The sequence below is a fragment of the Vulpes lagopus genome, chromosome 9 (genome assembly GCF_018345385.1).
Source record: "Vulpes lagopus strain Blue_001 chromosome 9, ASM1834538v1, whole genome shotgun sequence".
Lineage (NCBI taxonomy): Eukaryota > Metazoa > Chordata > Mammalia > Carnivora > Canidae > Vulpes > Vulpes lagopus.
This window is the reverse complement of record NC_054832.1, coordinates 44,144,776-44,170,200: the sequence shown is the minus strand read 5'-3', so window position 1 is coordinate 44,170,200 and position 25,425 is coordinate 44,144,776. Positions and strand designations below refer to the sequence as shown.

The 25,425-nt window shown below is 37.7% G+C and overlaps 1 protein-coding gene across 1 annotated transcript in view; it reads left to right on the top strand.

Annotated features, from left to right (window-relative positions):
• Nucleotides 1-25,425, top strand: part of NECAB1 (N-terminal EF-hand calcium binding protein 1) — a 186,962-nt gene that overhangs the window by 20,957 nt on the left and 140,580 nt on the right. The window contains exon 3 of the mRNA XM_041768387.1: nt 12,721-12,829. Coding sequence (XP_041624321.1) covers nt 12,721-12,829 — 109 coding nt within the window. The remainder of the gene's footprint in view (nt 1-12,720; nt 12,830-25,425) is intronic.

Below are 25,425 nucleotides of genomic sequence, written 5' to 3'. Positions count from 1 at the left end.
TTTTCTTTGCTCCTGGAAATAAAAGTAAGAATATATAATTACTTAATCAAATTGTTGTGATGAATACAGTTGATCAAATGTAGAATAGAAATGCTTGGGAAAATAGCAGGTCAGCTTATTTTTGCTTGTATGGAGCATATTTCGTAAAACAATAAACAATACGTAAAACACATTTCAATACGTAAAACACATTTCATTCTCCCAGATGATTTATAGAAAACAAGAGAGCCAGAGTAGCTTGTTTGGGGTTAAGAAAATAAATTCATTGAATTGATTGTTGAGTTTAATATGGTAGATTTTGAGATCTAATGTGAATAAACATAATTGACTTCACCATGCTGATAACATAGCAAATCAGTTCTTAACATATTATTTAAATCCATATAATTTTCATATTCTATTGTATACATTTTTTATTTTACTTTTTTTTCATTTTTAATTTTTGAACAGTTTTATGTTTATGGAAAAACTATGAAGTTACTATAGGGAGTTCCCATACACCTAATATCTAGTTTCTCTTATTAACATTTTACCTTTGTGTGGTACTTGTGTTAACAGTTTATGAGCCAATATTGATACATTATTGACTGAACTCCATTCTTAATTAGATTTCCTTAGTTTTTACTAAATGTCTTTTTTTTCTGTGGCAGGACAGCACATTTTGTTTAGTAATCGTATCTCCTTGGGCTCAGTTTCTCAGACTTTCTTTGTTTTTGATGATTTTGACAGTTTTAAGGAGTACTAGTGTCTGGTGTTTCATAAAGTGTCCCTCAACTGGGATTTTTTTTTTATGTTTTTCTCATGATTAGGCTGGGGTTATGTGTTTGGGGGAGGAAGATCACAGAGGAAAAGTGCCATCACATCATATCAAAGGTTTACACTGTCAACATGATTATGACTGTTGGTGTTGGCCTCAATACCTTGGTTCAGGGAGTGTTTGTCAGGTTTCTTCACTTGCAACGTTGATTCTTTGGGAGGAAGTTACTTGGGGCAGCCCAAGCCTAAGGAGTGCGGAGTTATGCTCCACTTCCTTGAGGACTGAGTATGTGCATGAAATATTTATAATTCTTCTGCATGGGAGATTTGTCTATTTTCTCTTTATAGATGTATTTATTTATTCAGTATTTGTTTATAACACTATGGACACATGGGTATTTATTCTGTGATGAATCTGGGACTACTCAATATATTTTATTGTTCAAATTGTCCCACTTTGATCATCGGGAGCTCTTTCAGTAGACTCCTGTGTGCCTTTGTCCTACCCTCATAATTACGGTTTCTTTTTTTTTTTTTTTTTTCGGTTTCTTTAATAATTCCTTACTCTCCAGCCCTTCAGATGCTTGAGGCTCATCTTTTGTAATTCCTGTCGCAATATGACAATCAGTCACTTCTCCAAGGATCTTTGATTTTTGTTCTTACTAGAGAATGATATTAAAAACAACAATGTGGGTGGTAGATGTGCTCATTTTTACTGGTGTGTCATTGTTGCTTCTCAGCTCTCTCGGCTGATGGAGCAAGGAAATATATATGTGTATACTAGCCCAAGTGTATGCATATCTCTACATATTTCTGCATGTACTCGTATGTGTCTATATTAATTTAAACATGAGTTCATAGTGCTGTCTCAAACTTTAAACCATTACCACCTCCTCCCTTTGCTTATCAGTAACCTATCAAACAGTGAGACACCTGGCTCCCCCAGTCAGCTGTTCATTCGCATAACTGTTCAATCCTAGTATGCATGTGTATTATTCAGGATGTTTTACTTGTACGCCCAACTTTGTCAACTATATCAACTATATTATAGTGCTTCTGGACAGCTTATTTGTCTTTATATAGACTCCATTCATTTCCAGAATTGCTTAGGTCAACACTGTTTTCCCTCATTACCTTCAGTGAAGTCGTTTCATACATTTCTAATATATTTAAATTATTTTGTCACATTCTGCATTCCGGCCTGGAATCCCCTGAACTCCTAAATGATTTTTTAAGAATTGGCACACATTAAAGTTTGTTGTTCTTTGTGCTGTAAAGTTTGTGGGTTTCAACAAATGCATAATGCCATATTACTGTCATACCATGTCATGCAAAATAGTCACCCTACCCTAAAATATCCCCTGTTTTTGTCCTTTCAACCCTCATTGCCCTGAACTCCTGACCACTAATGACCTTGTTGCTATTTTTACAAATTTGTCTTTTCCAGAATGTCATAAAATTGGAATCATACAGTATATAGCCTTTTTAGATTGACAAAATTCATCCATGACTTTCTTTGGCTTGATAGCTCACTTTCTAAAAATCGCTAAGTAATATTCCATTCTGTGTATGTACTAAGATTATTTTATCCATGCACCTGTTGAAAGACATTTAATTACTTCCAACTTTTAGTGATTATGAATAAAACTGTTGTAAACATTCACATGCAATTTTTGTATGGACCTAAGTTGTTAAGCAGTTGGGTAAATACCTAGGAGCATGGTTGCTACATAAGAAAATGCCAAAATAGCTGCCAAAGTGGCTGCAACATTTTGCTGTCCTACTAACAATGAATTAATGTTCCTGTTGCCCTGTATCCGAGCCAGGAATTGGTGCTGCTGTTTTTTTCTGTTTGTTTTTTTCTTTTTCTTTTTTTTTTTTTTTTTGGAGGGAAGCCATTCTAAAGGGTATGTAGTAGTATCTCATTACTATTTAAATGATTAATTCCCTATGATAATCAATATTGATAATATTTTAAATGCTTATTTGCTGCATGTATATTTTCATTGGTTTTGTGTCTGTTCATGTGTTTGCCCACTTTTTAATTGGCTTTTTTGCCTACTCATTGCTATTTTTTTTTTGCTATATTAAGTGTTTTTTGTATGTTATAGATGCAAGTCGTTATTTAAATGTGTTTTGCAGATATTTTCTCAGCCTGTGGCTTGTCTTTCATTCTCTTGAAAGAAATTTTAAAATTCTAACAAAGTCCAATTTATCATTTTTTTCTTTCATGTTGTACTTTCAGTGTTTTTTTTGTTTGTTTTTTTGTACTTTCAGTATTGTATCTAAAAACTCATCACCTGGGGATCCCTGGGTGGCGCAACGGTTTGGCGCCTGCCTTTTTTGGCCCAGGGCGCGATCCTGGAGACCCGGGATCGAATCCCACATCAGGCTCCCGGTGCATGGAGCCTGCTTCTTCCTCAGCCTGTGTCTCTGCCTCTCTCTCTCTCTCTGTGACTATCATAAATAAATAAATTAAAAAAAAAAAAAAAAGAATGTTTTAAAAACTCATCACCTGATCCAAGGTTTCTCTTATTTTGCATTTACATTTAGGTCTGTGATCCATTTTGAGTTAATTTTTCTTATCTCAAAAAGTGTAGAGTCTGTGTCTAGATTCAGGGGGGTTTAGAGTCTCCAACTATTATTGTGGATTTGTCTATTTTTGTCTTCAGCCTCATGTATTTTGATGTTGTTTTAGGCACATACCCACTTAGAATTGTTGTCTCCTGGGGGAATTGACCCCTTTATACTTAAGTAATTCCCCTTTTGATTGTTGATAATTTTTCTTGAAGTCTACTTTGACTGAAATTAATATAGCTACTTCAGCTTCCTTTTGTTCAGCACTCTTATGATATGTCTTTCTCCATCTGCATAGATTTAGCCTATATGAGTCTTTAGATCTAAAGTGGGTTTCTTGTAGACAACATGTAGTTGGCTCTTGTTTTTTTTTTCCCCACCCTAACAATCTCTGCCCTTTAATTGGTGTACTTAGATCATTCACATTAAAATTGATTATTGTTATTTTTGGATTAATATCTACTATGTTTATATTTATTTTCTATTAGTTCCCCTGGTTCTTTTTTTTTCTCTTCTTTTTCTGCCTTATCAGGTTTTAAACAGCATTTTGTATATAATGTCTTCTCTTAGAGAATCAAAAAAGTTTTTAGTTGTTTCTGTATTTTCCACCAATCTGACCTTGCAATATTTATTTTTTACTAATGTAAATCAATCTTAAAATAACACTATACAACTTCATGGGTAATACAGGTACCTTGGAATATTTCCAAGGTCTTCTGTTCCTTATGAATTGATATAATTTATTTCACATATCAAAATACTATTAATTACTAATATGCTGTTAGTATTATTACTTTATACATTTATCTCTTAGATTAATTCAGAATAAGGAAAACAAAATATTTTATTTTCATTTATTCTTTCTCTGACACTCCTCATTATATTGATCTGAGTTCCTGACCTAAATCATTTTCCTTCACCCTAAGAACTTTTTTTTTTTTTTTTTTTTTAACATTTCTTGTAGAGAAGTTCTGCTGGCACTGAATCTCTTCAGTTTTGTTCATCTGAGGTCTTTATTTCGGCTTCATTTCTGGGTTGTTTTTTTTTTTTAAGATTTTATTTATTTATTCAGAGAGAGAGAGAGAGAGAGAGGCCGAGACACAGGCAGAGGGAGGAGAAGCAGGCTCCATGCAGGGAGCCCGACGTGGGACTCGATCCCGGGTCTCCAGGATCACACCCCGGGCTGCAAGCTGTGCTAAACTTCCCAGCCACTGAGGCTGCCCTCGGCTTCACTTTTGAACAATAATTTCACTGTATATAAAATTCTAGATTATGGGACGTTTTTTCCAACATTTTAACTATTTCATTCCACACTCTTTCTGCTCGCATGGTTTCTCATGAGAAGTTTCCTGTAATTTTAATTTGTATTCTTGATCCTATATAGACTATAGATTAATTTTTTCTACGTCTTTCTAAATTTTCTCTTTGTCTTTGATATTATGTAGTTTGAATATGATATGCCTACGTGTTAGGGTTGTTTGGGTCAGAGTAGGGGGGATGTCAGGGCAGGAACGTAGCCTGTTTGGTGCTCTCTGAGCTTCCTGGATATGTATTTTGTTTCTGTAATTAACTTTGGAAAATTCTTAGTTATTATTATTTCAGATATTTCTTCTGCTCTGTACTATCTTTTCTTCTTCATCAGTTGTTTATGTAACACCTTTTGAAATCTCTTAGAGTTCTTAGATGTTCTGTTCAGGTTCTTGTTTTTTTTTAAGCTTACTGATTTTTTTCTCAGCTATATTGATGAGACCATCAAAGGCATTCTTTGTTTCTGTGTTTTTGATTTCTAGCATTTTCTTTTGATTTTTTTTTTTTTTAGAATTCCCATCTCTTTGTTTACATTACCCATCTCTTCTCTTTATTCCCATTAGACCCCTTAACCTGCTAATCGTAGTTAGAATTTCTTGTTTGATAATTCCAATATCTGTGTCAGATCTGAGTCTGGTTCGGATTCTTGCTCTGTTTCTTCAGACCGTGCTTTTTCTTGCATTTTCTCATTCCTTGTAATATTTTTGTGAAAGCTGATCATCATGTATCAGGTAATAGGAAATGAGATTACTAGGTTTCTAGCTTGAGATATAATTATCTGGTAGGAGTTGGGCAGTGTTTAATGTTTGCTCTAGCTGTAGGTGCTAAAGCCTTCAAATTCCTCTTGTCTTTTTGTCTCCCCTGTTGACCTGGGCTTCCCTAAGTACTCTTCAGAGAGATTCTGAGTCTTACAGCTCTTTCAGCTGGAATCCACTGGGTTTATATGGGAGCCCTGTTGGTGTAATGGTAAGGAATGGAGGAGCAGATGTGTCAATAATCTTATGATTAAATCTCAGTCTTTTAGTGGGCCTATATTTCTGGGCTGTGACCTTCACAAGTGTTTCGTAGCTTCCCTTCAACTTATTTGATATGAAGCCTAGAGGGGACTGCAGTGAGAGAAATGTCCTTCCCCCAAGTGGGGTAGAGTTCTGATAAAATCTGTGCCCCTGAAGAATAGACTTCAGTCATGATGAGCACTCTGGGTCTATTGATTGATTATTCTTGCTCTTCCCTGTGCCAGAGCTACATGGTGAAAAAAAAAAGCTACATCTTTTTTTGTCTCCTCACTATGAGAACCATGATGCGGTTCCTGGAGATAAAACCCATGAAAGTGTGGAAGCTCCCTAAAGCCTGAAGCCCCCAGGAGTTTCTCCCTCTCATGTTAGTCTGTACCCAGCCTCCAGCAATTCATCAAAATTACTCTATAAGTGTTTCTATCAGTTTGTGTCTCCAGTAGCTTCTCCTCTGTGTAAGCAGATCTTGGCTATGATTCTCTGGTTTTGTCTTTTTCTCAAATTTTGGGTAGTGGTTTGTCCAGCAACCTCAGTTCTCTCATAAGTCCGAGAAAAGTCATTGATTTTTAATTTGTTTAGCCTTTTGCTCTGCTAAGGACAGGAGTGGTAATGTCTAAGGTTTTACATATTAGAGTTGAAATCAGAAGAACTTCTATTTTATTTGCATTTATAGATTGTCAATAACTTGTTTTATTTTTTATTTTTTTAATAACTTGTTTTAAAACAAATATATGGCATTAGACATTTAACAGGTAGAAGCTTGTAGAGATAAGGAAGTTAATGCACAATGATATTAAATGACTTGTGCAAAGTGATAGGTACATTTGATAGAACATGTTTAATCTATTTACATTTAATTAAATGTTAATATATTAATTATTATTTTTCTCGATTTGCAATTTAAGAACTTCATTTTAGAAACAAGGTTGCTATTTTTATTTCTGCCTCTAAAAATTTGCATATTATGCAAAGTATATGCTGTTCTTTGTGTGTTAAACTCACTAATGCTTTCCAGGTGTTCATTTTGTACATTTATTTTTGAAGATGATCATGTTTTGGTGTTTTAATCTTAATAAACCACAATATTTAATCTTAATAAACCGCAAGATTTTTTATGTGCTCAAAAGTCTTAAATACAGGAAGGAAAATCCAGTGTTTTGAAAGAATAATATTTTTTTTTAGAGAGTGCACACCAGCAGGGCAGGGGGACAGAGGGAGGAGTGAGAGAATCTTAAGCAGGCTCCACACCCAGTGAGAACGCATGACCTGAGATCATGACCTGAGCCCAAATCAAGAGTCAGACGCTTAACCAACTGAGCCAGCCAGGTGCGTCCAAAGAATAATCCTTTAAATGATCACAAAAACTAGATTAAAATTATGATAGTAGGAGGGAAAATGCTGGGATCGGTGCTCATTGTTGGCATATTTGTGAAAACGACATTTGAAGGAAAAATTGAGTGTTTAAAGAGACTCTTTTTTTTCAAAGAAGCTCCAGTTTTATTTTTTTAAAAGACTTCATTTATTTATTCATGAGAGACACACACACACACACACACACACAGAGAGAGAGAGAGAGAGAGAGAGAGAGAGGCAGAGACACAGGCAGAGGGAGAAGCAGGCTCCATGCAGGGAGCCCGACGCAGGCCCTGGGCTGAAGGCGGCGCTAAACCGCTGAGCCACCCGGGCTGCCCAAAGTTTTAGACTATGTTAAACCCTTATTACCTAAGAAAATAAATTAAAATTTCTATTTTTCAATAAACATATCAAATACCCATTATTCTGTATGCACTCAATAAGTACTTTTTAAGAAAAAGAGCAAGATAGGAACGAATTCATGCATAACGGTCATGACCGAGCAAGACTGAACAAGTAAATCCATCCAAAGACTATAACAACCTTTGTTGAACTCTTACTCTGTGCTAGGTACTGTGCCAGGTGTTTTCTGTACAGCCTCTCAATCCTTGCAACAGCCAAGCATTTATAAAATCTGAAACTTAAAGGATTTAGTTGGCATTTCCAAAGTCTATTCTGGGACCTTTTCTTTCTCACTGTAGGCATTCTTCTGGGAGAATGAACTCACTTCTAGGACCTCAATTAGTATATATTGGTAATGCAGAAGTACCTCTCCCTCTTCCTCTTTCTCTCTCCCTTTCTCCCTCTTCCTCTCTCCTTCTCCTTTTCTATACGACCATGATGCTCCTGCTTTCTAGATGCATCTACTTACTCCATAGGTACATCCAATTTCTATAGACCTAAGCACTGTACTCCACCCCATGCTTTTTGCCATGTGTTCTCTATTGCAATGAATGGAGATGTCATCCATCCGATTACTCAGTCTTAGAGGGGTATCATTTCTTTTTAATTTAAATTCAATTTGCTAACATATAACACCCAGTGCTCTTCACATCATGTGCTCTCCTTAATGCCCATCACCCAGTTACCCCATCCCCCCACTCACCTCCACTTCCACAACCCTTTGTTTCCCAGAGTTAGGAGTCTGTCTTGGTTTGTCTTCTTTCTAATTTTTCCCCACTCAGTTTCCCTTTCCCTTATGGTCCCTTTCACTATTTCTTATATTCCACATATGAGTGAAACCATATGATGATTGTCCTCCAATTGACTTACTTCACCCAGCATAATACCCTCCAGTTCCATCCATGTCAGTGTAAATGGTAGGTAGTCATCCTTTCTGATGGCTGAGTAATATCCATTGTATGTATGTATGGGTATCATTTTTAAAAAAGATTTTATTTATTTACTCATGAGAGACACAGAGAGAGGCAGAGACACAGGAAGAGGAAGAAGCAGGCTCCTTGTAAGGAGCTTAATGTGGGACTCCATCCCAGACCCTGGGATCATGCCCTGCTGAGCCACCGAAGCGTCCCGGATGGGTATCATTTTTGACTTATTGTTCCCTCTCATCCATCACCTCTAACTGATCACCAGTTCCTATTGATTCTGTTTCTGAGACAGATGATAAATCTGGCCACGTATCTTGTGTTCTTACTGTCACCACCAAAGTTTAAGCCACCATTGATTCTTTCCCTAATTACTACAGTGAACTCTAATGTGTCTTCTCTTCTGGTGCCACACCTGTCCACCCCACTCTACTCACCCACAGTAAGCTTCCTAATAGGACAATGGCTCCTCTTGGGGTAAATTCAGAAGTTTTTACCAGATTTGTATGGTTTTTCATGGCATTGACTCTATGTATCTAACTCTCTGGCTTGCCTTTCTTCCCACCCAGCATGTAGTCTTTTCTCCCAGCTTTGTTGACACTTTAAGATTGTGTATATTTAATGTATACAGTTTGCTAATTTTGTATACACATGTATTGTGAAATATTCAGTATAATAAAGTTACTTAACCTATTCATCACCTCACACAATGACTCTTTTATTTTATGGTAAAAATACTTAATATCTACCCTTTCAGGAAAATTCCAGTATACATTACAATATGGTTAACTGTAGTCACATTGGTGTACTTTAGATTTCCAGAATTTACTCACCTTGAATAACTGAAACTTAGTACCCCTGATGAACATCTTCCAATTTCCCCCGTCCCAGCCCCTGGTAACTATCATTCTCCTCTAGCATATATTCTTTGACTTGGTTTACTGATTTTTCTTTTCAATTCCCCAACTATATTATTTCTTGCCTCCTGGCTTTGTGGTTGGCATTTCCTTGACCTGGAATACTCTTACCCTTTACAGTTCTTTCCCCATTAACCCCTATTTGTCACTTGTATCTCAGCTGAAATGTCACTTTTTCCTGGGAAGCCTTCCCTATATACTTACATCTGGGTTAGTTTTCTTTTCTACATGGTCCCACATCATACTGTGTCTCCTAGAATTGCCCTTATCATATGGTATTTGTTTGCTCATTTGCTGTATCCTCCGTCATAAATATAAATTCCTTCCGAGGTTGCCTGCCATCATCCTTAGCACAAAACGGTGTTGGAACCTAGTAGGAGCTGAGCAAAAATTTGATGAGAGAATGGATGAAAGTGCTATACTACCGACAAACGGCAAATCCATGTTAAAAGCTCAAGATTCTCTTTGTTCTAAGGCTTTTCTAAGCAACTTCTCTCTGCTACCTCAATCTCAAAAATTAATCGGATATAGAATATAAGACCAGAATACTTTAAAAATAGCAGAGGAGGGGCCAGGTATGCTCAGGATAAACTCAGGCAGAGCATGTAAGTCGGATAAAAAAACTGAAAAACTTGTACCCTTTGGTGGTAAAGGTTAATATTTATTATCCTAGGGAGGGGAGGTGGGTGGGGGAATGGGGTAAATGAGCGACGGGCATTAAGGAGGGCACTTGTAAGGAGCACTGGGTGTTTATATGCAACTGATGCATCACAAAATTCTACCCCTGAAACTAATAGTATACTACATACAACTAACTTGAATTTAAATAAAATCCTGGGGGGAAAAAAAGATTTATTATCATAGTATATCAGATCTCACAGGATTTGGCTAATCTGTAGGCCAAACCAGTATAAATCAAGGTTTAATTGTATTCCATTTCTAAAGAGAAGACCAGCAGGAAAATTGAAATAGAAAAAAACAATTTTAATAAAAAATTGAGATTGCTTTGTTAATGCAGAACCCCACTAGAAAGGAGTATTTTGCCTCCTTTTCCTTCAAAAAATACTGTAATACTTTTGTTTGACATTAAGGTACTAGTCTAGAAATATTCTGAAGTAATTCTTTACAATTGCTTATTTAAAAGTATGGTAGCCCAAATTTAGGACTTCCAGGAATCTTGGATGTGGTAAAAACAGGCTTTAAAAATATAATTTCCACCCTTCAGGACTATAATTGAATGCTTCCTTTTTTTTTCTTTTTATATTTCTTTCTAATAAGAATTACAAAGTAAAAACGCTTTTCGCCCTCATAGAATCATCAGAGCACTTGTTCGATGCTTTTGATAGTATTTACGTTATCACTTGAGCTTACTTATTTCTGCTGATTGTAAAGTAGTTTTCCAGAGGCTCACCCTGCCACAAAGTGCACAGGCAGGTTAAATTCTATGATAGCCTGGTTCAGCCTACCTGAAAACCATTAAATACTCACCAAGGGAACATTCCACCATGAATATGTATGTATCCCATTTGTTACACATTTCCATAGCAGAGTTGGAAAGAGTGGGTTGATTTCTATCTTTTTCCCTCCCTCCTTCCCTCTTCCTTCTTTCCTCCTCCCCATACCTAGATGTGGTTTGTGTCCAATTCCCCAACCTGGTGATATATTTTCTTTGTCAAAGTAAGGAGGTACACAGCGGAGATACTAAAACTATGTCTAGTCTGGAACATCAGTTACATGAAGCCAGAGTTAAAAATAGTCATTTGAGACATGACACTAAAAGAGCCCATCCAAAAGCAGAAATACAAAATTAGACAATAGATGGGCCTGGTGGATTCAGCTTCATTTTGCATTGGGTTGCTGTGGTCTTTGAATGGCTGAGCCAGACTGAGGTCATCCAGTCCAGGAGGCCTCTGGGAGTGAGGAACTCCAGATCAGGCTTGTTGTGATCTCTAATGCTAAGTCTGCTCTGTTAGCATTTGGCAAGAATTAACTGGAAGATTGACTGATTGACCTATACAGTCAAAAACTAAAATCATATGCAATTTAAAAACTCTCAGGGGTCTTTATATTTATATTTTGCAAATACAGATTTTTTGAAAATGTTACAGCCTTTAAATCCCTATCTGAAAAAGTAGGTCATTCAGTGATGAGGTCTATTGAGTCCTTCCGTTAATTATTAATGTGAGAAGGAATCTCAAAAAATCCAGATTTCTTGACTACCCCACTGCTCCATGCCCTCTGTGAGATTGGGATTTGCTGGTAGGGCCCAGGAATTTGCATTTTAACTGAACAATGGATGGTCTGGGGACCATCTTTTGAGGCATAAAAAAAAAAAAAGAAGCCCCAAATGGATCTTGAAGATCCAATCCTATTAAATCTTATCAGCTTTAACTCAAAGACAAATTCTACTTTGTTCAGTATGGTGTTGTTAGTAGGAACACACAATAGGAGTTTGGTGACCCTAACTTCCTTCCTCCTAGTCCTCTGCTGCCTCTTTTTGTTGTTGTTGTTGTTGCCTCTTTGTAAGTGGAGAGTATCATCCCACCACTTAAGTCATCTAGCCACTTACCTGAGACAACCGGCAGACCAGCTTCTTGCACAGAAAGAAGGATGCTTTCCTTTTCCTACATGTCCATCAAGACCCTTAAATTCTCTGCTTCTGTATCTTGAAAGGTCTTTTAATTTCATCTGTTACTAATGTGTTTCTTCCATCTCTGCTTATTCAGATTTACCTGTAGTAGAAAGTCAGGTGCAAAAGTTCCTAAACTCCTCATGCCCCCAAATAGTGGGATCTTTGATTGCCCTAACCCCCCTACATTCCAAAGTGTATCTCTTATTGCACTTACCGTGTGTTACTGTGTAACATACCTGTGCTTATGTCTACACCTCTTAGCTCTTTTTATTAGACTCCCTGATTTGATGGTCATTCACTTTTGTGTCCCACAATAAGTAAAATGTGTTTGTCTTTAAAAAGTGTTCATTTGCTTGAATAGTGAAGGGATGAAGACGGCTTATTGGATTGTAATAATTCTAAAATCTAAATGTTCACCTTCATTCAGTCAATATACACTTATTAAAAACTACTGCTTATTCTGCAAGCTGCCGGGTCCTGTATATGAGGACCTAAAATGTCTAAATAATTGACTTTTAGGCTCTATTTGGTTGGGTGGATATCTCTTTGGCCTGTTTAGTTAAATGGCTTGTTAAATGTTTGCCTTAGAAATAAATGTTCCCAAACATACTTAAAACCATGTAGGCCTAGTCCATAAGGGCGTATACATCTGAAGTCTATGTACTATGGGGGTATATTAAATTATTTTCCTTTTTAACACCTTGAATTATTCTTTCTTTTTAAATAAATGTATATCCATACACAGGTAAACCTGCATAAGCACTTGGGCAGTTTTTAAACTTTTGTCAAAATACAAATTTGAAATTATTTGCTTCTCTTCTCTTTTCCTACCATTTCAGATGATGGAAAATTGTCCTTTGAAGAATTCAAAGCATACTTTGCAGATGGTGTTCTGAGTGGAGAAGAATTACATGAACTCTTCCATACCATTGATACACATAATACCAAGTAAGGAACTTTTCTATTGGGTTTTGCAAACGATGTAGAGAAGGTATGAACAACCACACACTTGATGGAGAGAATGAGAAAATACGTAGAGGGCATGTTTTGTAATGTTTGATTCTCTGTGGTTAATTTTGAGACACCCCCTTTTGAGTAATTCTAATACTCCGAAAAGCTGAGTATTGAATTGCAAAACAGTGATCTTCTGTTGGGAGCCCTCTTAAGGTAGCCATAGGGTGTGCAGAGATTATAAATAATTCTCATTCTATCGTTAAGAAGAAAGTAGAATTTTACCTCATTTCTTAGGTTTCATCTCCATTTTCCTCATCTAAGAATTGTCCTTAGGCCATTCTTCTATTAGTGCAGTAAAATGTGGAGCTGCAGTGATTATCTGGACAATTCAGATGTGCTTAACTCTAAGTCCCTGTTACCTGAGACATGCAGGTAATTCAGGACACGGAATTTTTTTTCTATTATAATCAATGAGTACAGTGATCTATCTTTTTTATTTATTTTGCATATATAAGTCTTTGCATTGGTAGAACGTTGTTAAAGTTTCTATTTATATTCTTACTATACTTAAAAATGTAAAATAATGAGGAATTGAGGATATAGAACAACAGAAATGTGCTGTTTGGTTTGGGTAATTGAACCAAATCCCATTATCTGTAACAGTCATGATTGCAGGATTCTAATGTGGAAGATGTGTCATTTTGGTCACGCGGGAAGATCCATCAGCGTGTCTGCTACTTGAACAATCACTGTCTGGCTTTAGGCAAAGCGTTGACATGGTTCCAGGCCGTGAGCCAGCTTGCCAAGAAAATGCTCTCGGACTACATCTAAGCACAGACTTTTTTTGTGGCAACCTAGTAAGAAAAGTTTAAGGATTAAATTCGCTTTCCCCAAGCAGCTGCAAATTTGTTAAATAATCAATCTGTAAGTTTCCTGACTTCTGTTGGAATTTCAAATTCCCTATGAAATGGCTTGTTTTGTTGTCAGAAAAGGTGTTAACTGATAACTGTGTCAGAAGCTCCATTCCCTTCAACAGATCTGAGTCCCTCCTAGCTATGGGTAGTGTGACAGGGAACCAGCTTATAATTTATGGGACGTAGACCCCACTAACTGATCTTTTTTTTTTTAATTTTGATGATTTTATGTATTTATTTATTCATGAGAGACCCAGAGAGAGAGAGATGCAGAGACCCAGGCAGAGGGAGAAGTAAGCTCCCTGTGGGGTGCCTTTGGCTCAGGGCATGACCTTGGGGTCCTGGGATTGAGTCCTGCATCTGGCTCCCTGTGAGGAGCCTGCTTCTCCCTCTGACCATGTATCTGCCTCTCTCTCTCTCTCTCTCTCTCTCTCTGGGTCTCTCATCAATCAATCAATAAAATAAATAAAATCTTTTAAAAAAAAAAGAAAATATCATAGATACTGTAACTGAGGTATGTTCACGCACCTTGGCATCACACAGTGGGACAAGGAAATTTTTAGCCTAGTTTGGCAGCCTCCAGGACTGTTCTTAGCATTAGGGAATCTGGAGTTGAGTCTTTATGGGAGAGCAGAAACTAGGTAGGTAAAAAAAGGGATGGGGGTATATATATTCCAGTGGAGGAAAAAGCATAAGTAAAGGCCTGGACGGTTTAGCTGGTTGGGAGGGACAAGTATTTTCATGTTACCAAAGTGTCAGTTGTAAGGCTGAGAACAGGAAGAGAAAATCTGGGAAGGGAAGAATGGGCCAGACAGGAAGGAATTGGCACTCTTGGGATGCAAGAGCGCTTCAGATTTAAACTGCAGGCTGGGAAATGCTGTTCAAGCACTTAAGCCAGGGAGAAACGTCCTTATAGGTTACTGTGGCTCCACTGATGGACAGAGCTAAGGGGGTAAAGGTGGAGAAAGACCACAGATGTTAGCTGAAGTCTTAAATGACTGCTAAGAGTAATGTTTATGCATAGAAGAAAGGAAGAAAGGAAGCCGTGTGAGCCGGTCTGAGAAATGATAACCTAAGTGAAAAAACAAGCAGAGGCTCCGCTTGTGGCTCAGATGTTGGAAGTTGAGATGCTAATACTCCATTATGTATGCTGATTATTTCTTCCTCATTACAGTTATTATTAGAGTTTTAACAATATCCAGGACTGGAACAATTGCTGAGAATCACAGTTGCAAAATTAGGCGTCACAGGGATTTTTCGAAACACATTTACTCCTATTAGTGAAAAGTAAAGTGTTCGGTAGACTTTACTGGTCTGATTTGGTATTTTATTTATACATTTATTAGTTGGAATTACTTGGCATGCATTAAGATTATATTAAGTGCTAAAGAAGTATAGGCAGTGATTTATACAGTAAGTCCAAAGGAGTAATTATTTCAAACAGTTACTCTCACATACACATTCGTAGAAGCACTTTAAGTGTTTTCTGGTAACTGTTTTATGATAATGGTGCTCAAACTAATTTGGAGCTGAAATATATTAGAGACTTCTGAATTGTATTAGTGAAATTCCTTTTTTTTTTTTCTTTTAAAAAAAGAATGTCAGTGTCAGGCTTTGATTTTTTAAGGAGATTAATTCGAACATTGACACAAATTTCGGAGCTACACTTCAAGCAAATGATAACTTTTGTCTTTGCGTGATCCAAGTTTTAATTAGTTTAGTGATTATATTATATATGCCATATATTCTTTCCCCTTCCACATAATTTGTAAGAAAATATGTTCTCATATTGCCAACTAGTCAGATTTGCTCAAGGATACATCTGGCCTGAGGATGGGCTGGACTGTGTCACACAGACTCATGGTCTCATATTAATGGTGAACCATGAGATTCAGATACCATGAGTGTGTGCTGCTGAGGCCCCGAGGGATGCCTGGTTCCTGTCCCCCTCCCGTCTGGTGGTTTAACTTCCTCTTGGAGGTCCATTAAGTCACTGTCTACTTAATGCACTGCATTTTCTTGAGCTGATTTGAGTAAGATTCCATCCCATGCAAAAGTGTATTCTAAGATCATATTAGCTCATTCCTGCCATCTATGGAAATCCATCGTTTTGCTGTAAATATTATATTTGCCATGTTTGAAAAGTGACATATCCACTCTGAAAATATTTGGAAAGAAAGAAGGAAAATATTGAGAACCTATCTTGCTAGCTAAAGTCTCCTTTTTTTCTCATGAAGAATGTTCTTGAAATATCAATCATGGAAAGCAAGTATTATTTAGAAGTGTAATTGTAGCTGTTCCTGTAGTACCACATAAGGTATTTTAAATACCAAAATTAAGTAAATTATTCCTTATAAAAATGACATTAAAAAAAAACCCATCAGGTAAACCTATAGATTTTCAGACCATGTTTTTATAAGTAGCTTTTAAATAGACAAACTATAAACGTAGAGCTGTGCATTGATAAAAATGAAGTTTTAATAAGTAAAAATTAAATATATTGCCCTCTCTACATGCTTTTAGGTAGCAGTTTTAATTTCCAAATCCAACTCTCCTGGTTTTCTTCCTTTCCTTTCATTCAGTCATTTCTTTGCTCCTTTATTTTAAAAAATCAATATATGCTTTTAAGAAATTATGTTTAGAGGATCCCATCGCAGGCAGCTTTTAATATGCCCTGGAGACACTTGGACCTTTTCAGTCAGATTTCCTCTTCTGGATGCAACTATAACCAACAGAAATGAGAACAGATCCAAAGACGTGCAACTTCGTAAGAGCTTACACTTTTGAGACACTGCAGAGATTTCTATACATGGATATTACTAAGATTGGAAGTATCTATAGGTCTGAATCATAGGGAATTTTTTTAGTGTATTTCAAAATGAAACCATCCACCACACGTCCTTCTGTGTTCAGTAGGGTATCCAGGGACTTGTGGTCACCTTGCCAGCTTGCACAGGTGCAAGCTTAAGCTCAAGATGCGGTATTATCTTGTTCTAATGAGAATTCCACGAATCATCCTAGTTGTTTAATTAGAACATTTTGGTTTTTTTTGTTTTTGTTTTTTAATTTTTTTAAATTTTTATTTATTTATGATAGTCACACACAGAGAGAGAGAGGCAGAGACACAGGCAGAGGGAGAAGCAGGCTCCATGCACCGGGAGCCCGATGTGGGATTCGATCCCGGGTCTCCAGGATCGCGCCCCAGGCCAAAGGCAGGCGCCAAACCGCTGCACCACCCAGGGATCCCCTAATTAGAACATTTTGCCAGAAATTATATTCAGGCCTAATATACACAGCCTGAATATTTCACTCAGAGCAGGGACTAGAAATGACAACACCCTAAATGAAAGTAGGAGAAATCTGAAGGCATCAGAAATCTAAATTCCCATCACCTTTATCCAAACATTAATTTTAAAATTGGCAGAACTTTTCCACCACGTTTGGACATTTAGAAAATTCTCATGAGTTGTTTTTTTTTTTTCTTGAAGGGTATAACTGATTGAGTGTGGAACAAAAAGCCAGTGTATTTCTGTGGGTGATACTGGGGATATATAGCATAGCAAAGAAAAAGAAGTCCAAAATGTAAGTTTTTTGTCAAGAGGGCAAACTATTATTGAAATTTGTAACTTTCTCAAACTCTAAGGGAAATGCATACAATCTAATATTACAGAACATTCTGAAAAATGCCATATCCACCCTACTAAGCCTTTCAGGATTTCATAGACTTTTGTCAAGCCTCATTTTAACTGTCTAATCTCTGGGTCAGATATGCCTAATCTTTTTTCTTCTTCTTAAAAAGAAAAAAGAAAGAAAGAAAGAATTGTTAATTTCTCAGTCCTTTGAATTAGCCTTGTTACATCTTTTCCAGCTCCATTAAAGGGTTTCGGACACACATTTTTCTCAAATTTTGTATACATTACTGTCTAAAAAAGAATACACAAAGCGCTTAGCATATAAGTTGGGCAAAGTTCAGCACAGACTAAAATCTACAGCTTGTATAGCTTAAAAATTGGAAGCACCCCATCAGTTAGAGAGCAGGAACAGATAAAGAGGGAGATTAGTAGGTCAAGAGGAAACTTCCATGGTTCGTCAAAAGTGCTCTTACTCATCAAAAAGCCAGCTTGTCTACATTTTATAGTCAGTTAGAGGAACACGGGAATAAATTAACATAATTCCCCGTGGTGTTAACCATAGCACAGGCGGGGGAAAGATCCCCTAGAGACCAAAAAGGATTCTTTCAGTATCCTGCACTTTGGAGCTCCAGATTGTTAAGATAGACCAAATGGTAGAGCAGATGGGAGTTTTGCTCTTAGGTCACAGAGTGAATGCACAGAAAAGCTTCCCAGGGCCTGCAGATGGGGGTGGGGGGAGGGTTTGAAATAGAGATGGGCAACTGTCGTCTTCAGGTCGAGTATTCCTCATTCCAGGCTAAAATAATTTTTTTCAGTGCCGATTACTGGGATTTCACCCAATACTTGTTAAATTACTGAAGCACACCAAAGTGACAGAAATATCACCACCTACTGAAAGAGCATAGTCCATCTTGAGCTAGCTCTAAAAGCTCAAAAATCTCTTTCATAAGCTGAAATTTTCTCTCTCGACTTCCACTTATTTTTCTTAGTTCTGTTCCTTAGGGGCATGCAGAAGACAAATATTTTATGACAAGTCTTTTCTAATATTTGAGGACAGTTTTATGCACCAATGATGAGATAAAATCCCATAATAATTGGAGAGTAATGATAGCAGAGGGTTTATTCCAGATGGCAGGATTTGGTTCCTTCTGAAACAGAAGGTGGTTCATCCTGTATTTGTGCATGACAGTGAAATGCTAAAGCCTGATGAGTTGGTTGATGCAGCCACTTTCTCCCTTGAATTATTCATCACAAAATGTGTAAGTAGACACATTTTGTGGGCAGTAGGAAAAGAAGGCCGTATCAGTACCCCAGGGAAGGTTGGCCAAAGCATATGTGGTGTAGCTTGTACCACGTAGTGACTGGAAAGTTCTTTGTAGTGGGCAAAAGAGATATTCCTGTTAACATAACCAATCCCGTCTTCACCTGGAACTGGAAACTCAGAAAGCAGAACCAAGACCTAAGTGCCTGGAGAACAAGGAGGTCGCAGTCTCAGGTGCTGAGCAAGTATGCCAGGCCCGAGAGGTGCACAGTGAAGAACTTAGAAGAGAGTAAAAGGTGGTGTAGCTGCATCTCAAGATGTCAAGTGAGGGAAGGGAAAATCAAACTCCAGAGTATAACGGGTAAGATGGGGTGGACGGAGCAGGTGTCCAGAGTTGAGGTTGAGCAGTATAGAGTGGGCAAAGGAGCTGTGGCTGCAGAGGGCTCCAAGTATTCCAGCAAGGCCCAAATTGGCCAAGAGCAAATGAGCAGCCAACACAGATGGAGCATTTCTTTCAGCTCTATGAGCAAGACTTGGCTGTAGCACAATGAGCTACCACCACCTCACACAGGTCACAATGGCTAAAATTAACCACTCCGGAAGCAGCAGATGTTGGTGAGGATGTGGAGAAAGGAGCCCCCTCTCACACTGCTGGTGGGAATGTAAACTGGTGCAGCCGCTCTGGAATATAGTATAGAGGTTCCCCCAGGAAGTTAAAAATGGATCTACCCTATGACCCAGGAATTGCACTACTAGGTATTTATGCAAAGGATGCAAACATAGTAATTTGAAGAGGCCCTGCACCCCAATGTTTATAGCAGCAGTGTCCACAATAGCCAAACTATGGAAAGAGCCCAGATGTCCATCAGGGAATGAATGGATAAAGAAGAGATTGTGTGTGTGTGTGTGTGTGTGTGTGTGTGTGTGTGTGTGTAGAACTAGAACTAGAGTTTTATGCTAAGCAAAAGGAGTCAGAGAAAGACAAATACCACATGATTTCATTCATCTGTGAAATTTAAGAAACAAAACAGATGACCAAAGGGGAAGAGAAGGAAAAATAAAATAAGATAAAAAGAGAGAGGGAAGCAAACCATAAGAGACTCTTAACTCTAGGAAACAAACTGAAGGTTGCTGGAGTGGGGGTGGGTGGAGGACGGGGTACCTGGGTGACGGGCATGAAGGAGGCCACTTGATGGAATGAGCACTGGGTGTTATGTGCAGCTACGCATCACTAAATTCTACCCCTAATAATACACTATATGTTAACTAACTTGCATTTAAGTTAAAAAAATTTTTTTAAAGACTTAGCTGTAGGAACTGAGCTGTGAGTTGACCGCTGTCCAGGCATTAAGTAACCTCCTTGGCATAACCAGAGAAAGGCCAGGAGGTGTATGCTGTTTTCCAGAGAGAGGCAGGAATTCTGTTTTCTTGAGCAGATCCTCTTGCTGGATGTCAGGATGGTTACTAGAAGCCCTGGGTTCGTATCGCTACCAGCTTGGTGAGCTCCCAGAGATTGCTTTCCTTTCCCAATATCCCAGCAGAATTCTGATCTTGACTTGTGTTAGCCTGGCTTGGGTTTCATTCACATCCCTGGAAAGTCACTGTTTTTAGGAAAAGAGAATGTGAACGAGAACCGGGATGCTATTTTCAGAATAAAGAGGACTAGAGGCTGGGCAGGCAAGACCTGTAGGTCACCTGCTGACTCGACCTCAAAGACTTCCCTTTACCCACTCATAGCGGATTATAATCCACTTCCCTAATGGGCCAAGAGGCTTGGTGGGGCTTGAACTCCAGAGAGTTTCTATTGAGTGTGAGGTCATTCGGGACAATCTGGAGTTCTCTCTAATGGAAAAGATGGAAGCTGGAGATCCTGGTTACATGAGCTGTCCGGGGTTCTGGTTCCCTACACCTCCTCCCTTCCTGACCATCTGATTGTGTCACGTCCCTGTGTTCCTCTGTTCCCTTACTCTAACTCCTACAATCATGCCTGCAGTGCGGTGTCTTTGCTCCTTGTGGTCCTGCCAACCCTCTGTATCTTCAGGGACTGCCCAAATTTAGGCGGGCTCAGTGAGTGACACCTGTTCTTTATTCCCTTAGTCTTGCTCCATAGTTACTCCCACCTAGTTTGGATACTCGGGGCAGTTCTCACATACTGTGTTATCCTTATTTCTTAAGAATTTAAAGATTAGCACCATGAGCATGGCTAAAAGAAACACTATTTGATCATATTTTTTAAAAGATTTTATTTATTTATTCATGAGAGACACAGAGAGAGGCAGAGACACAGGTAGAGGGAGAAGCAGGCTCCACGCAGGGAGCCAGATGAGGGACCTGATCCCAGGACCCCAGGGTCATGCCCTGAGCTGAGGGCAGATGCTCAACCACTGAGCCACCCAGGCATCCCTATGTGATCCTATTCTATACTGGTGCACTTTTGCCACATTTTTAGAGTCTGAAAACAGAAGTCTTAAGAGTCTTTCTAGACCTCACCCTAATCCGTAACCACGTCTCCAGTTATTGATTCCATTTGGCCATTAGCACTAAACCTGCGGACATCAAATTTACTTATTATTCAGCTATTTTTCAGATGTGCCTTTCACCACAGTCATCTCTGAAACACATTTACTTTCTTTGAGCATCTGTAGCTCCTATGGAGAGAAAAAAAACAGGCTGTTTCCTGAGAGTTCCTTTTAAAATTCTTTACTTTCCCGTGAAGCCTTTTCCTTGACACCACTGCCACTTCCTCTTAAATCAGGCCATTCTACAATCTGCAGTGTTGATTGAGCTGAGGATTCTTTCCTGGATGAAAAGTGAGGACTCAACAAATCTACTTTATAATTAAGAATATTAGCATAGTTTGGGGGGATTTATAAAGGAGAGAATTTTTAAGGAGATTTTTTTTTTCAGATGATGTGGGAAATGGATTAGTTGTGGTTTCTGAGAAAAAAGAGTTGGTCTCAATTTTCTCTGATGGTAGAGAAGACAAATTTGTGTCAAGGCAGTTCATATATAATTTCTAAAATTATATTGAGAAAGTGTTTAATTTTTAATTGAATAGGAAAGTACATTTATTGACTGAGCACGTGCCAGGCACTTACTTGCATCGTCTTATTTAATCTTCACAAAAAACAAATAAAAAGGTATCATTCCTCTTCACAACGTACAGTTAGGCAGTCTGATACAGAAAGTTCAGTGACTCACCCAGGGTTACACAGGGATGGTATGTAAGGGCCCGGGAATCTCATGGCTACCTGAAAACCAAAGTCAAGCTCATGGTCAGGCCACTTCAGTAAATTTTCAGATTTTCAGCTATTTATTTTGTCTACCAGAAGTCAAAATATTCCATAGCCAGTCTTAAAAATCACTTTCAGGTATTTTCTTTTTGATGAGAAGGTGGTTCATTCTCTCCAGCAGAATATATTTGGATGTACAGTATAGAGGTAATTGCCTTAATTGCTGCTTTAATCTCTTCCCTTTTTATAATCATTATGTAGGATTTTTACAGTGTGGGAGTCGCCACAATGTAGAGATGTTATTCTTTTTCTCTGTGGACATTATTTCCATTCTTTGCACATTTCCCCACCCTCCATCCTACCTTTATATTGGGGATTCATCTCCTACTTTTGGACTTAGTTCCCGGCCGCCTTCCATCCCGTCACTGTGCATTTGGCTCATTTTCTCCATTGTTCTTCAGAGCACTCACAGGGTTTTACTGTTTCCTTTAATCATTTGTGTTAAAGGCCTTTGCTTTCAAGCTCTTTCAGATCATCTTATATTTTTAACCTTATCCAGAGAATTCTTTTCTGGTTGTCATCTCTTCCTCCCAGTAAAGAACGTGAATTCTCTTTTAATTTTTACTGAACTCACTTCCCATCCACCATAATACAATTGCTGGTTGTAAAGTAAAATTGATCACTGCTCAGAATAAAAATTGTCTACGGAGAAATCTAGGTGAATTATTTATTCACAGTATGCGGTATTCTTTCTTCCCTAATGGATCCACCAAATGGTTGAAATCAAGTCAGTAGAATGTTAACCCCAATCTTTTAAAAACACACGATGCTTACTTCTTGGATGTTTTCTTCTCTCTTCATCCCCCAGCACACCAACCAATTGTGTCTTTTTTTTTTTTCCCCAGCTCATTTATCTTACGAATCCATCTAATTCTCTTTATGGTCAGGACCACTACCCAAACGCAAGCTTTCTTTCTTTTACAACTGCATTATTCTCAAAATGGTCAGTTTGGTGGCGTATTTACAATTTTTTTCTCTATGATACCTCCAGGTTTTAGGATTTTTGCAATGAGTATAGATTATAAATAGTCTGATAGTGATTGCTTCCTTTGGAAATGCAATTTTTCCAGAGCAGTCTCTTAAGGAAGATAGTTTATTCTATAATAAACAATTATATAAATAGCATATACTTACTGTAAAAAGAATTCAAATAATACAGAAATCTTAAGAAAGAACATAAAAATACCTGAAATTTCACCACCTTGACCTAACTACCAATAGCATTTGGTTGCCATGCTTCTATTGTGTGCATTGTTTTAATCACAGAAAGCTATTTTCTTGGATTTCTTCCCCTCTCTCAGGATCCACACCAATCTCACCCCACATGACCAATCTGGACCACCTAAGCTGTGATCTTCTGTATCGTTTTCCATATTTAAATAATCATATATATACATGATTTCCCTGACCTTTCTTACTAGGTTATATTTCTCATTCTACTTTCTCCTTATAGTGTGTATCTGTTCTCCGAAGCATTCATATAAACTACAATTTTATGTTTGTTCAGTGTTGATTTGATTAATGCTCACTTCCCTGGTGTAAACTACATGAAGGCAGAGGTCATGACTCTTTTGCTTTCCAGCAATTCCCAGACCCAGCACAGTCTCTAGGACATAGTGTGGGCTCAGTGAGAAGGGATGGTTTCCTGCTTCCCTGTGTCTCATGCTGTGCACTTGGCCTGAATAGTCCTGCCCCTCACCTCTACCTCATAAACTTTTCCAGCCATCAGGGTCTGTTCAAAAGTGATGTTGCAATGCAGAAAGAACTCCACTTAAATGCTTAAGCACTTAATGCTTAAGTGCTTAAATCCCTCCACTTTCTAGCAGTGAGGACTCTGGGTGGTCATTGCTATTTACTGAGCCTTAATTTCATTGGCTGCAAAATGGAGCCCAGGTAAAAACTCATTTTGCAAGGTTTAGCAATAATATGTAAATACCTGTCACAAAATAGTGATCATGATTATTATTATTAAGATGTATTCACTAACCTTTCCTTCTTTCCTGATTATCATCTTCTTTCTCCAAATTTTCTATAATTGCAGTTTATATTTTGACACAATACCATATAGTTGTATATCATCTATTATTTTTTGCTGATTGTTTCGTGAACATATTAACCTTGTCTCTAAATCTAAATCATGCAATCCTTTGAGGCAAGAATATGGTTTTCTCATCTTTCCAGTAATTGCTACAATACATTCGGTAAGTACTTAGTTGATTGATTGCTATAGGAATGGGATATATTGACTGGATGTAAGAAAAGCATACAATGGCACGTTAGGGTTGACTTTTAGAATTTAGATCCTGGCTGACTGGCCAGGGAAAGGATGATGCTACTAACAGATCCTCTCAGATCAAAAAGGAAAATTGACTCTTTTTGTAGGGGAAAGAATAAATAATGAGTCTGGCTTTGGACTCTCAATTAAACATTTGAAATGTTATTTCTCTTTTAAAATAGTTCTCTACTCCCATGAATTAAAAACCATGTGATGTAATTTTAAGATGTAAATATGGATTATTTCTTTAACAGACAAAAAATATGTTCAAAATAAGAATTTTTCTTTGTCCCTGTATATTTAGTAGATCTGTATTTATATATAAACAAAGCTTCCCTGCTTTAAAAGAAGCTCCTACTATATAGAACATTATATTCTCGTTTCTGTTCTTAAAACGATTCTTGTGACGCGTCAGTGGCTCAGTCTGTTGAGCATCGGCCTTTGTCTTGGGTCATGATCTCGGGGTGCTGGAATCAGTCCTCCAGTTGGGCTCCCTGCCCATTGGGGAGTCTGCTTCTCTCTCTCTCTCTCTGCTCATGCTCTCTCTCTCTCTCTCTGCCTCTCTCAAATAAATGAATAAATAAAAATCTTACAAAAAAGGTTTCTCAGTGGGGAAAAAAATAGAATGGGAAGAGCTTTTAGTAGTGAACTCAGACTATATTAGGAAGAAAGCTGAGCATGGGTATCAGCTGAACGTTATTCTTGACTCATTCACTAATGGGCTTAATGGTTTAATTTTGTTTTTAAGTTTTTCTGGGAATCTGTTTTTAATGAACTTTAGATTAAAAACAATGATTCAGAGTAATAAAAAATCTACATGTGGAAAAGCTCAAAGGGATTTTTGTCTTTAATATAGAGTATATTCAGAGAAACATAGTCAATGAAAAGAGCATAGTATGAATGTATGAAAAATTGTTACCCTCATTGCATTTGAAGAAGTATTCTTTAGGGCGAAGAAGGCAATCTAGATTTCAAAGCCCATGACAGACATTTCTGTCCTTGGTTTATTATTTAAAGTCTTTGACATAAGTTTTCTTGACCAGTAACATGAATCCTGGAAATTTAATAAAAATGTTATGGATATTACATATTTTAATTTTGGTGAGAAGAGCAGAGAGGTGGCTGTGATACGCTGTATCAGACACTCAGTGTTGTGGCCAGAACAGCAAAGAACCAGCATGTGAGACTCACTTTTCCTCTTAACTTCTAAATCAG